Source organism: Nothobranchius furzeri, chromosome 2, assembly GCF_043380555.1.
Source record: "Nothobranchius furzeri strain GRZ-AD chromosome 2, NfurGRZ-RIMD1, whole genome shotgun sequence".
Classification (NCBI taxonomy): domain Eukaryota; kingdom Metazoa; phylum Chordata; class Actinopteri; order Cyprinodontiformes; family Nothobranchiidae; genus Nothobranchius; species Nothobranchius furzeri.
The window spans coordinates 48,738,236-48,751,502 of record NC_091742.1 but is presented as its reverse complement, the minus strand read 5'-3'; the positions used below and the strand labels follow the sequence as shown (position 1 = coordinate 48,751,502).

At 46.8% G+C, this 13,267-nt stretch overlaps 2 protein-coding genes across 2 annotated transcripts in view; one reads left to right on the top strand and one right to left on the bottom strand.

Moving 5' to 3' along the window:
* The window catches only part of LOC129163042 (gastrula zinc finger protein XlCGF57.1), a 436,254-nt gene that overhangs the window by 280,180 nt on the left and 142,807 nt on the right, over window positions 1-13,267 (top strand). The window lies entirely within an intron of this gene.
* Window positions 2,285-7,516, bottom strand: LOC139066304 (spectrin alpha chain, non-erythrocytic 1-like). Its single transcript, XM_070548745.1, has 4 exons — window positions 7,235-7,516; window positions 7,046-7,150; window positions 6,822-6,970; window positions 2,285-2,387 (listed from the first exon to the last, which is right to left on the bottom strand). Exons 1-4 carry the CDS (start codon window positions 7,391-7,393, stop codon window positions 2,285-2,287), a joined length of 516 nt encoding a protein of 171 aa, XP_070404846.1. The 5' UTR covers window positions 7,394-7,516.

The window sequence follows — 13,267 nt, the reverse complement described above, 5'->3', positions numbered from 1 at the left end:
CATTCCGATGAACCCGAATGCCCCTCCTACTTTTGTACGTCAGTACAAGATTCCCCTCGCTGCTTATGAGTCGATCCAGGAGATCCTCGATCAGCTGAAGGAGAAAAACATCATCAGAGAGTGTAACTCCACTTACAACTCTCCCATCTGGCCGGTTCTGAAACCGACTGGGAAATGGCGTCTCACCATAGACTATCGCGCACTGAACAAACAAGTACCTCTCTCCAGGTGGCCTATGATCCATTTAGATCAGGAGCTAGCCAGAGTCAGAGATGCTCGTTTCTTCTCTACGGTTGACGTAGCCGACGGCTTCTGGACCATGAAGGTTGAGCCGGCGGACCAGTATAAGCTGGCTTTCTCCTTTGGAAATCGCCAATATACTTGGAACCGCTGCCCCTTTGGCTACTCTAACTCACCTGCCGAGTTCAACATCTTCCTCCACAAAGCCATGTCAGATGCTGCTTCCAGAGGGAACCTCATATATGTCGATGACATCTTGATGAGGAGTCGAACCTTCGAGGAGCACCTGGCCGAACTCCGTCACGTGCTGCAACAGCTCGCTGACGCCGGAGCTAAATTGGCGATTCTCAAGGGACAGTGGTGTCGAACCAAAGTGGAGTATGTTGGACTGCTGGTTGGCCCTAATGGAGTCGAGCCCCAAGCGGGACGCATTAGAGCCATTCAGGACATCAAAGCCCCAGCTAATCTGACTGAACTCAGGAGCTTCCTCGGAGTCTGCAACTACTCCAGGCAGTTCATTGAGGAGTACGCTGAAACAGTGAGGCCCCTCACTGAGCTGCTTCGGAACGACACACCTTTCGTGTGGGACAGACCCCAAGAACTCTCCTTCCAGTTCCTAAAACAGAAGTTGGCGTCCGCACCCTGTCTGGCTTACCCAGACAAGGATAAAGAGTTCTACATAGAGGCTACTTTCTCCTCTCACTGCCTGAGCGCTGCTTTGAAGCAGAAACACGATCAGGACATGAGAGTTGTGGCATACGCCAGCAAGCCTCTGAGCAAGGTGGAACTCCAGTTCTCAGACTGCGAGAGAGCTCTCCTCTCTACAGTCTGGGCCGTCGAACACTTTCGTAGTTACATCGGTGGACAGAAAGTGATCATTGAAACGTGTCATCAGCCCGTCACCTTCCTAAACAGCCAGCGTCTGTGCGAAGGAAGAGTGTCAAGCAGCCGCATTGCGACGTGGATGATGGTGCTCCAAGGATACAACATTGAGGTCAAGTATGGTCAGAACACCAAGCTAGCGCTAGGACAAGGGCTAGCAGGCTGCCAGCACTGTGACTCTGACTCCGTCATGGGCCCCCTGGACACACCTGCCGCAGTCTACCCGACCGCATCCAATCATCGCTACTTTGATGAGAATGTTTGCCAAGGGCTTCCGAAAGTTTACACTGACGGATGCGCCTACCTTCACGAAGGCCAGCTCCGTGCCGGGGTTGGAGTCGTTTGGGTGGACTGTGACACTAAGCAACCAAATCACTACCGGTTGGGCCAAAAGTCTAGTCAGTACGCCGAAATTGCTGCAGTGTTGATAACCCTCCAGCAGGCGGCAGCCTTGGACATCACTCAAATCGTCCTTTGCTCAGATTCAAACTACGCTAGACACAGCTTCATTTCTCACTTCCCCATGTGGAAGGAGAACCACATGAAAAACGCCAGGAACAGAGATGTGAAACACTCGGAGTTATTCCTAGCGTGTGATCTGCTCACCACTGAGAAAGGCATAATGGTCTACTGGAAAAAGGTCAAAGGTCACTCCAGGACCATAGGTCCGGAGAAAGATGGTAATGACGAAGCTGACCGCCTTGCTAAGCTCGGTGCTGACCAGGGAACCTGCTGGGAATTCAAAGACGAGTGGCTTCCTCCCAAGGCCGTTCACGAGGTCTGTGCGATTACTCGTCGCCATGCTAAACAGGCAGACGAACCTCAGAACATTGGGGTACCCGTGTTTCTAGGCAGACAACCACATGACGCGGACCTAGTCACCATGCAGGAACAAGATCCTGACCTGAAGCTCATCCGCGAGCTTCTCCAAAAGGGCCCGATGTCTAAACAACCGTCACCACCTACTGGCGCAAGCCGAGATTTGGTAACCCTGCATCGTCAACTCGCGCATCTGAAACTACAAAACGATTTGTTAGTTTACATACGTGACGATCACAGCCCGCCGCGCTGGGTTGTTCCACTCGACCACAGAGGAGTGATGCTTGCCTACGCCCACGACACTCCGGTTGGAGGTCACCGCGGAACAAAAGCTACCCTCGCGTCACTGACAGAAGTAGCATATTGGCCATCGATGTCCAAGGATGTACACAGCTATGTCCAAGGCTGCCTCATTTGTGCCCATTTTCAACCCTCCCAGCCGCTTGCTAGAGCACCACTGCAACGCAGGGGAATAACCTTCCCTTGGTCCCACCTGCAGATCGACTGGGTTGGACCGGTTCCCAAATCGGCAAGAGGAAACAAATATATGCTAACTGTAACTTGCAGTTTCACAAAGTGGGTGGAATGCCTTCCAGCGCCAAACGATACAGCCGTCACAACCGCTGTACTGCTGATTAACCACGTTTTCAGTCGATGGGGACTTCCACTCTGCATTGACTCTGACCGGGGAACTCATTTCACATCCAGTGTAATGACGTCCCTGTTTGAACTTCTGGGAGTGGAAGTGAGATTCCACCTCCCCTATCACCCACAGTCATCCGGACAGGTCGAACGGATGAACCGCACGGTCGTCTCTATGCTCAAAAAGTACGTCTGCTCCACTGGGAAGGACTGGGACGTCAAGCTCCCTCTGGTCCTGATGGCCATACGGTCCACTCCCCAGCGATCCACAGGGGTTACGCCCTTTGAGATGATGACCGGCAGACTGATGACTCTACCACTGCACCTCCTGTATCACCCAGAGGATGTCAGTGTTGCCACTGCCTATACCGCTCATCAGTATGTGGCAGACTTGAAAACACACCTCAGAGCTACGTTCGCGCATGCTCAGAAGAAACTGGAGACCAACGTAGAAGGCGCTAAAGCCTATTACGACCAAAAGACAACCAGCCGCGAATACGAGGTGGGTGACAAAGTATTCTACTTTCGGTTCGCCCAACCGGCACGCAAACCTAAGAAGTTCCTGCCCTGCTGGTCAGGACCATTTGAGATCGTGGCAAAACTCTCTCCAGTTGCATACAGGTTACGCATCACCAAAGCGAGACAGGAGCCTGTCTACAAATGGGTGCATGCAAACCAAATCAAACCCTACGTCAAACCGTCCCCGCGGGTACAGAGACCAGACTCCCCGCAGGAGGTAGACGTAGTCGCTACATAGTTCTATGCATGGAAATGGAAAGGGGGGAAAGTGCACGTTTAACCCACTAACATGTACTAACCGACAACCAAGCCCCCCCGCCGTCATTTTCACTAACCAAGAGAAACTCCTCCTAGAACGCTAACAGGAAGTACTTACTAAAACCTTACAGGGTACTCTTGTAACTGTCAACCTACATTCTGCTCTGATTAATGAATCTCTACGTGCAATCAAGACTTTGTCTGAAACCATACATCAGGATATTGTGTACACATGAGTGGTGAGAGATTTGATGCAGGACCTGCTCAGGGAAGTAAGTTCCACGCTGGACAGCTTGGTTGAAAGTCGTATTTCCCCGTACTTGGTACCACTGGACCTGCTCAAAGATAGCTTGACAGCTGCTACCCCTCTACTGTGCACCTTTCACAAATCCACCTAGCGTACAGCCTAGGCAGTGCAATTCCCATTCACGTTGAAAAAAAATTAGAACTCGGTTTCCTGTTAAACGTTCCCATAATTGTGACACCTCACATCTATAGGTTTAGGTCGATGCTGAACATTGGTATTTGAAAGGACGGTAGGCATTTCCACTTTGAACTAGAAACCTGACACTCCATCACCTCAACCTCGAACAGCATGACTCAGAGATTGAGATCATGGACGCTTTCCGGGGTTGTAACTTTGCCTTCGATTTAGAAATTGACCAACAATTACTGATTGAAGGAACCAAATTTGCTAAGTTCACACAAAACCCGCGTGAACTTACTTTGACGCCCAAGACGCTACATTGACACAGATTATACGACTTTAATCTGCACATTGGTCGCCCTGGGGATGGGATGGCTCATCACGGCCGTGATAGCTTATTCCGCCTACAGGCGTGTTAATAAACTCCAAGATAACATGCACTTGCTCACCTACGGTGTGCCTCGTGACCGCGTTCGGGGAGAATCCAAGCGTGAATGTACCACACCTGTCTAAAGGGGGTGAGCAACATTTTCTTTATTATTTTGTAACCCTAAGAGTAGTTCTCACTTTAGTCTACCTCACATTTTTATCTGAGTGTTGCATTATGTCACATTCTTTATAAGCTACACACTGAATGTATGACCTAAGAATGTATTTTATGAGACCTCAAGGTTGCTATGAATTTTCTTGGATGTTATATGTTTTTTTTTTGGGTTTTCTGTATTTTTGTTTCGTACTTGGTCACATATTAACTAGTGGTTATGTGCCGGCCCAGCTCAGTCTGTCAATGACTCTGTCTGACGCACCAGCACATTGTAGTACCTCTTAGTTTTATGGTCCTTGTTTTAGCCCAAAGACTGTCCTGATCCGCCCTTTGGACCAAAAAGGGGGGAATCTTGGGACCACATAGGTCAATGCGCGTTTGCGAACTATGGACCTCATACATCACCGCGTCCTCCATAAACTGAACTGTATGGCCGGCGGTGAGATGCCTTTGTGTCCACTCGTGGAGTTAACCGCCCACCGACCTTCCTCCTTCTACACTACTACCTCTCGCATGGACGACATCTTCATTGCGTACCACCTGCGTGAGTGGCTTCTTCTCGTTATGCGCGTTGGGGACTATCCCGTTTCCTATCCTCTTTGTGCCTGACCAGGATCAAGACCAAAGGCGCCAGGATCCAAGACAAAGACCAAAGACAAAGGCGTCCAAGGAGACCAACGTCCTAAGGGACAAACCCACCTGTGCTTCCGACAATCAAGTCGACCTACGTTCATGAGGAACAAACCCATCTGTGCTTCCGACGATCGAGCTTTGGGCGCGATCCCCGAAACCAAAAGGGGGAATGTTGAGGGTCTGACCTCATGAGGAAATTACTATGCAGTGATTTTCTCCAAAATGACTGTGCTTAAATTGCTCTGAAAAGCAAATAATCACATCAGCACCAAGAAACTTCATTTCCCATGATGCTTTGCACACGGAAGCATTGGGATGATGTCACCGCCTAGTACCAGAAACACGTTCTGCGCATGTGCGGGAAGCCGTGGAGCTTTTCCCGCGAACTAAGACCATAAATCTTCAGCAGAGACAAAGAATCCTCGTTTCTTTTGCCCAGGATACCTGGCGGTAAGGACACGCTTGTCAACGCTCCGACAACTTGAGCACGCGGAAGCTCTAAGTGCCAAGTTGAGCCCACGGAACTGCTGGAAACTAAACTGCAAGCCCATCAGATCTGCTCGTTTCTGCTCCCCTCCAGCTGATGTTTGAGGACACAGAACTGCGGAGGAAAGCAACAACTCCATCAAGCACGCTGTAAGTTATAACTCAGCACAGAAAGAAACTTTGCTGTCTCTGTCCAGCCCGTGGAGAAACACTCGTGAACGCCAAACAACGGAGAAAGCATCAAACCGACGGACGACGCCGAAAGCTGCGGAGAAACACGGAGAACCGTCAAATCAAAGAGGGAGGGACGCCTCGCTCTTCTGGTGATCAGCAACTCATCTCTTTCTCTCTCTCCTTCTTCTTCCGTTAACTCTATAGTCCAGAATAAGCAATAAAACCGCGCTATTGCTTAAAAAGTAGCTTCGTGTTTTCCTCTTTCGTCCCAAACACGTCCGTCGGGTCATTTTGAAAGAATAAACTGCTTATTGATCATTGTTTGGTATCTTAAAATGGTTTCTGTCATGGCCAGGCTGAAACTAAAAGATATTAATTTGTGATTAATCTTTTGCGTTGTTTCATGATCTTTTGAAATGTTTTGAGTGATTTAAGGTTAAGTTACTACTGATTCTAAGTGCTTTGGAAGTTAAAGTGCAAGTTGCCACCCACACTTTAGCCAGACAAAGGGGTCAGCCATCTTGTATTCAAGACTCCATTTTGAATCCATACACACGCACACACACACACACACACACACACACTACTCCTTTGTGAGAACAAAGGACCCCATTCATACATCCTCCATCACATGCAAACACATCCATCTTCAATCATATCACACGGTTATTATTCATCTATTCCACTGTTTATTCATTTGACAAATTGTTAATTAAATAGCTTTGTTGTGTCGAAGAGAAGTCTCTGCTCCGAGGATTCTACGAACTTCAAGAAAGACTGATAAGAGTTTTGGGTTCATTTCCCTTTCTAATTAAAGGGTGGTGCCCCGAAGATATCTAAGAATATCTTAATTAATTAATAAATCAGTAAATAGTTCCATATTTACAGAATTTATTGAAGAATCCAAAAGTAAGTTAAAGCTTATGAATTGTTCGCTCCTAATAACCCCAACAAAAGTTAGCCGTCATCTGAACGCCCAACCGTACGGTCTGAGGTCAAAGATCACAGGAAACACACACCAGTCAGCAGTCATACAGATGCATAAAAATAACTGTAGCCATGGCAACCAGCTGACATGTCCCCACTTTCACCAGCACCTGGTGCCTGCCGGGTCACCTGAATTCCTGTGTGATGTCAGCACGGTCGGCCGTGACTGCGGCCATCAGAGGTGACCTCTGATCAGCTGAATGAACTCACCTTCCAGGGTGATGCCGTCTTAGAGTCAGCTTCATCCTGTAAACAAACAAACAAACAAATGAGTGGTAACAAAAACACCACGTCTGGTTCTGGTGGAGGCGGAGGACAACACGCACCTTTCCAGGAGCAGAACCCAGATGTTCTTGTTGCTACAAACAGAGACGAGCAGAGTTAACAAACCAGGAAGTGAGAGGGACCAGCTGCTGCAGACAGGTGACGCTCACCTGAGCCTGAACCATAGGAGCCTCCTCAGCCATCAGACCTTCTGACTCCAGTTCAGATGCCACCTTGTTGATGTCCCTCAGGCGGGACTCATTGGCCTTCAGGTCCTGCAGGACAAAAGCACCTGCTGATTATCACCTGAGCTGATCTGACAGCTGCTGCTGGAAGACGGAGAGGAGGAAAAGTCCGACCTTCTGGAAGTCGTCAAACTTCTTCTGCAAGACCTCGACCTGCTTCAGGTCCGAGCCGACCTCCTCGTTGGTCAGGGCGCCCTCCTTCTCGTTGATCCACTGCTGCAGCTCGTTGGCTTTGCGGAACAACATGAACTTCTTGCAGCTCTTCTCCAGCATGTCCTTACGCTTCTCTCCGAGCTCCAACAGAGTCCCGTACCTTCAGAGGGGCGAAAAGAAGGCCGCATTCGTCGACCGCATTTGAAGGAGTCTCCGAATTGGGACAGGCTTAGTCGCGGCGCTGTGACGTAACCGGCCGACGAATCTGGCCGACGTAGGATGCAGACCCCGAATTGAGACACAGCCAAAGGCGCGCTGCTGCGCCATGTTGTTTATTCTGTTATTGTTACCGGTACTTGTTTTGCAATGTGAAACGCTTGGACTCAGATTTTGTAAGAAAAATAATAAAATTTCCCCCCAAAATGCGACTTATATATGTTTTTTTTTCTTCATTATACTTTTTATGGCTGGTGCAACTTATACTCCGGAGTGACTTATAGTCCAGAAAATACGGTATGTTAAAAATATTGAAAACTTGCTCAAAGCCACTTCCCATTTCTCTTCAAAAACGTGTTATTGGAGTCTATGGAAACCAATTGTCCATATATGTATGTCGATGGTGAAAACGTGACTCAAGTTTCATGTTGATAATCAAGTCTCTGTTTAAGAAAAAAAAATGCCACAATTGGCTCCAGTGTTTCTCATCCTGAAACTTTGCAGATTTGGTTTGCTTTTAGCGCCTCCAAGTTGCTTGATTTTCACTGAATTTTCTGCCTCATCAGACTGTTTAATATTTTCCCTCACGAAGGGGTTAAAACTCGTCGTGTGCACCACTAATACTCAGCTGCTGGCTGAGCTGAAATATTCTAGTGGCCAATCAAAGCGAGTTCTCCGCTCACATGACCCCAAGATGAATTCAGGTGCAGCCCCCTGCCCTGTCTGTCAGAAAAATACACAAAGCGGTACCCTGCAGATCGATGGGCCCTTTGTTTCCACTGCCCTCCGGAAGGATCCAGGATCCAGGCGGCGGTGCTGTCAGAAGCAGTCTGGATTTTCAAGCTGCATCTCTGGGAGCAGACCGCATAAACACCTTGCCTGGCCCTTTTCTCCAGCCACCGTACCCACACTCTCCTAACCTTGAAATGACGGTGGCGGCGACGCCTCATCAACAAAACGTAGAAGCATTCCTCCATCTTTCTGTGTCCGTTTTGTTTATTTCAAGTTTTCAAACTCACTTAACTTTGTTTGTTTATCGTTTCTAGATTTGTTTCACATTTCCAGCTGTCAAAGCCTGGCTCTACGTTGTAGCGTGTAAACTACATACTAGAATCAACACTGTTTGCTATCAGTTTTTAGATTCTGAGAATGATCAAGCCAATTAGCATATGAAGCTTATATCATGTATACAAATCCAGGATACTTGTACAATCGATAGAAGTTCATACACCAACCTGCTTGGTCTATATTTAATCCAAAGATTAATGTTTAATTTAAGATAATTAAATTTAATAGCAAAAGTTATTTTTTTTATCAGAAGTTAAAGGAATCTTTGCTTTTTCAATAACCAGAAATACACACCATTCTGTGTTTCATTTCAAAGATGAGGCAGAGTTTAAAAATAAAGAATTTATTACTAACAATTTTAAACTTGACAATTTGAAACGACAATTCAGAAATGACAATTAAAAATGACAATTCATGGATGACAATTTACCAGCTTTGATATTAAACTTGGTATCAAAAGCTTTACCTGTGTCTGGATGGAAAGCTAAAATGAAATGAGAGCTTGGATGCGTGAATGGATTCTCAGAAGGTTCCTTTCAGAGAGAGGAACTTGTTCTGGGTTGGAAATGATGGTTTTGCAGCTAACTTGGTTGTTACTTAGAGAGCACAGCATCAAACACAATCTGTGTGCTACCTCACCCATTCAGGCGACCCTCTGTGTGAATCCGGAGGTCAAGGAGGATGTTGTCAGCCTCAGGGTACTCGATCCGGTAGAGAAGACGCGAGTAGAACCGATCCTCTGGTCCAGAGATGTCGCAGGGTACACAGTCTCGAGCGTCTGGCTTAACTCTGAAGGAGTTTTGCGTCTTACTTAACTCAAAGTCAATAACGCTTTAGGAGTTTTGCGTCAGCTGGTTACAGGTGCGTTTATTCGAAGCTATTCCATCGGCGTGACAGAACAACAGGTGGAGGTTCAGGGCAGCCGTTCCCTTATCCTCAGGATGGTGGTTGGTTCACGAACTGAAGTTACAGCTGCAGATTTTAGTTTTAACAAAACCCTCAGAACACGCCCACTCTCAGCCTCAGAAAGCTTGCTCATAAGTAAAAGACATGTGACGATGTTACCCTTACCCTGGATATCTCTTCTGAATGAGGCTGGTTACGTGCGAGATGACCTTCTGGTTTGCTGAACACACATAACCGATTATCATAATAATCATTATTATTATACCCGAAGCATAATAATTCATTTCAGTAATTAAAATACATTTATAATGAACCAAGAGATTAATTATGATGTTTGTAATAACAGTAATAAAGTCAAAGAGTTTATTGCTATTATTATCTAAAAATTTTATTGTGAAACTTGAAGTGTCCTTCTTCTGGGACGGAACAGCAGCAGATAAAGATGATATTCAGTAGACATCATGGCTCCTTGCATGATTAATCTGTGGGGCAAAGTTACAGTCGACCCAGCTTGACCTAGCTGGGAAAATGTGACCTTTGTCACAAACTAGAGGACCTTCGTGACGCTACAACGTGTCTGTCTGCTCCCCACAATTCAGTTCTGTTCATTTCTACAGAGCCAATTCACAACAACAGTCGTCTCAAGGCACTTTACAAAGTCAACGTTCCAGTGTCAGGGTATGAGGTTGGAGGAAGGTTAGGACCCAAGATGCAGACCCAGGATGACACAAGGCAGGAGTAGTTAAAACGTAAAATCCTTTATTTGGGGTAACCCAAAAGGGCTGGAGGCCAAAAAAAATCAATTCTAGTAATATCCAAAAACCACAAGAGACCTAGAGTAAATCCAAATACTGGGGTGGGGGGTGGGGGGGTGGGGGGGGACAACGCTGACAAGACAATGGACCAACACCACACTAAGGCCTAGTCCACACGTGGCCGGGTTTTTTTAAAAACGAATATCCGCCCCTCCAAAAACTTGCATCCACACCACCTCGTTTAAAAAAAAACTCTGTCCACACATACCCGGATAAATATGTTGTTAAGGCCATGCCAGACCTGTAGGCGGCAGTACTTCCCCCGTTCTTAACCTCGTACTTCGTCTGTGGTCTTCCACAAGGAGCAGTAATTCCGCTTGCAAAAACAAACAAGCAAAAAGCGCTTGGACAATTGATAAAGCGAGCGCAGCTCCGAGGGCATCCATGCTGTCGGCTAGTGTAAACACAGGTCGCACACGTGATGTCAGCATTTTTTTGTCACGGAAAGTGACGTTGTGGACCTTAAAACTCCAGTTTTGTCTGTCCACACGCAGACGCCCAAAACGGAGAAAACGCAGATCTTCACTTTGGCCGGAGTTTTTAAAAAGATCAGTTTTCGTGTGAAAAAACTCTGTTTTCGTGTGGACGACAGGCCAAAACGTAGAAAAATATCTACGTTTTGGCAGATCCCCGGCTACGTGTGGACAGGGCCTTAGACACAGACACAGACAGGGCTTTATACACTGGGTCAGGATGATTGGGGAATGAGCTGCAGGTGCGCGGGGAGAGAAACCTGGTGAAATCAATTAACCAATGGGGAGAGGAAACTAAGCTGAGAGGGAGAAGTAAAACATGACCTATGAATAATAACAAAGCCTAAGGACTAGAAAGACAAATAACTAAAGATCTAAGGAGAAAAAGAGAACTAATAAACCAGAGGGGAAGGACCAAGGAGGAATCTAGAAGAAAAAACCTGAACCTAAGAAAACTACAGGGAAAGACAAGCTAGATGATGCAAAGAATAACAAGAATAAGTAAACCTGGGTAACCTGGTGGGAGCTGGAGGCCAGAAGGGGCACAGGAAGTTGGGTACACGTGAGGGGGGATTCTAGAGAGACACATGGAGGGGTTGGAGAACTAAAGGGGCTAGAACCTGGGGGGATACTTGGAGGGAGAACATGGAGGGGCTGCAGACAAGGAGACATCTGAGGACACAAGGAGACACATAAGCTAGAGAAGGATGGAGAACACAGGGCGACACATGAGGGAGACGCAGGACGCAGACCATGACATCCAGTTGAACCACTGATTATTAGAGTATTGAGTTCAGTTCATTATTCCAGCCATTTAAAGGGTTTCTCTCTATGGAAACCCAGCAGAGTGCACAAATAAACAGATGAAGTAGCACTCTCTATGTTGAACAGATTCAGACTATAATAGCAGGAGAGGGAGAATGTTCAGTAGTTGATCTGATGGCCGCCTCCAGGAAGGTGTAACGGCTGAAATGTCTGAAGGATTTTTCTGTGAGAGATGCTACTGCAAGCAGCCCCCATCAGAGTTTCTTCAAGAACTTTTTTATGTACATCAGTTATTCACTCACTCACACCCAGAGACACGATAGGGCCACTAATTCACCTAACGTGTGTGTGTGGGGGGAACCGGAGCGCCCGGAGTAAACCCACGCCTGCATGAAGGAGAACTGCTTCTCCATCATGAAGCCCCATTTTTTTCTGGTGTGCTTGAGTTTTCTGTGAGGGGGTGTTGCATCTAAGATTAGTTATTCACTCGCTCACATCCAGGGGCAGTTTCTAATTAACCTAAATGTGTATTTGTGGTGGAGGTGTTGATGGGGGGGCAGAACACCATGAGTAAACTAACCCATAGCTGATGTGGAGATGTCTAATTTGCTGATGCTAATGCTAAAGCTAATGTCTTGCAGAAATAATGAACTAACATACCTGGTCCAGCAGTCAGATGATTTAGTAATTGCCAGGGGCGGATTTAGGACTGAAGAAGATCCGGGGCTTAACACACACACGTAACACGCACTAGTCTTTTCATAAAACATTCGGGGCTTGAGCCCAAGTAGCTGGGCCTAACGCCACCCCTGGTTATGGCCTAATGTTATGTCTCCGTAGACACGCCGGAGTAATACACTTTTTGAAGCGTCTCCACATTGAAATGTTCTGCTGGTTTTGTCTGGCTGCTTGTGGAACGCCGTCTTTGGGGGGAGACTCGTTTTCATGGAGAATTCTGTCTGCGTCCACTGATTCCAACCTTTCCTCGTAGATTTCAGTCGGAGCACAAACATCTTTTGTTGTCTGACAGTTCTGGTCAGAAGGTGTCTCCAGAGCTTCCACAGCTGTTTGTGGTTCAGAGGGAACAGCTTCTGCTAGCGGCTGGTGCGTAAAGACCTCCGGCTCCTCACAAAGCTTCTCGTTTAGCTTGGTGGTCCTGGAGGAAAGATTCTCCAGTTTGTCAGCGAGATAATGGTTTATTTCCTTTAGCTCTCTAATCTGTTTCTGCAAATCCTCGTTCAGCACGTCTTTGTTCTGCTGTTCCTGTTCAAACTCTAGTCTCAGCTCTGTCTTCAGTTTTAAAGCACTCTGCAGGTTTTCAGCCAGAGATTGTTTCTCTTGCAGCTGAGTTTTTAAAGTCTCAATCGTTTGTTTTAAGGTCTCCGCATTACTCTGGTAATAATCCAGACCTGCTTCTAATTCACTCATTTCTGTCTTCAGCTTCTTGTAAACTTTGTCCTTGTTCTGCGAGTTTTTCTCTTTCTGATCAAACCGGAGTCTCAGCAACTGGGATTCCCGTCGTATTCTCTTCTGGAGATTTTTACACAGATTGTCTTTCTCTTTTACCTGGAAATCTAACTCCAGTATGTATTTGCTGTAGGGCTTGGCCTGGGCTTTGTAATGACCCAGTTTCTGATTAAGTTCACTGATTACAGCTCTGGACTTTTCACAGTCCTCCTCTAATTTGAATCTTTCGTCCCTTTGATCGTGAAAACTTTTTTCCAGTTGTTTCAGCGCTGCGTAATCTTTCG

Coding starts and splice junctions, on each gene's coding strand:
- LOC139066304 (XM_070548745.1), bottom strand. CDS start 7,393: ATGCTGGAGAAGAGCTGCAAGAAGTTCATGTTGTTCCGCAAAGCCAAC. Junction 6,971..7,045: donor CTCCTATGGTTCAGGCTCAG/GTGAGCGTCACC, acceptor CTCTGTTTGTAG/CAACAAGAACATCTGGGTTC. Junction 2,388..6,821: donor AGACGGCATCACCCTGGAAG/GTGAGTTCATTC, acceptor GTGGTGCTCTAG/CAAGCGGCTGGGAGGGTTGA.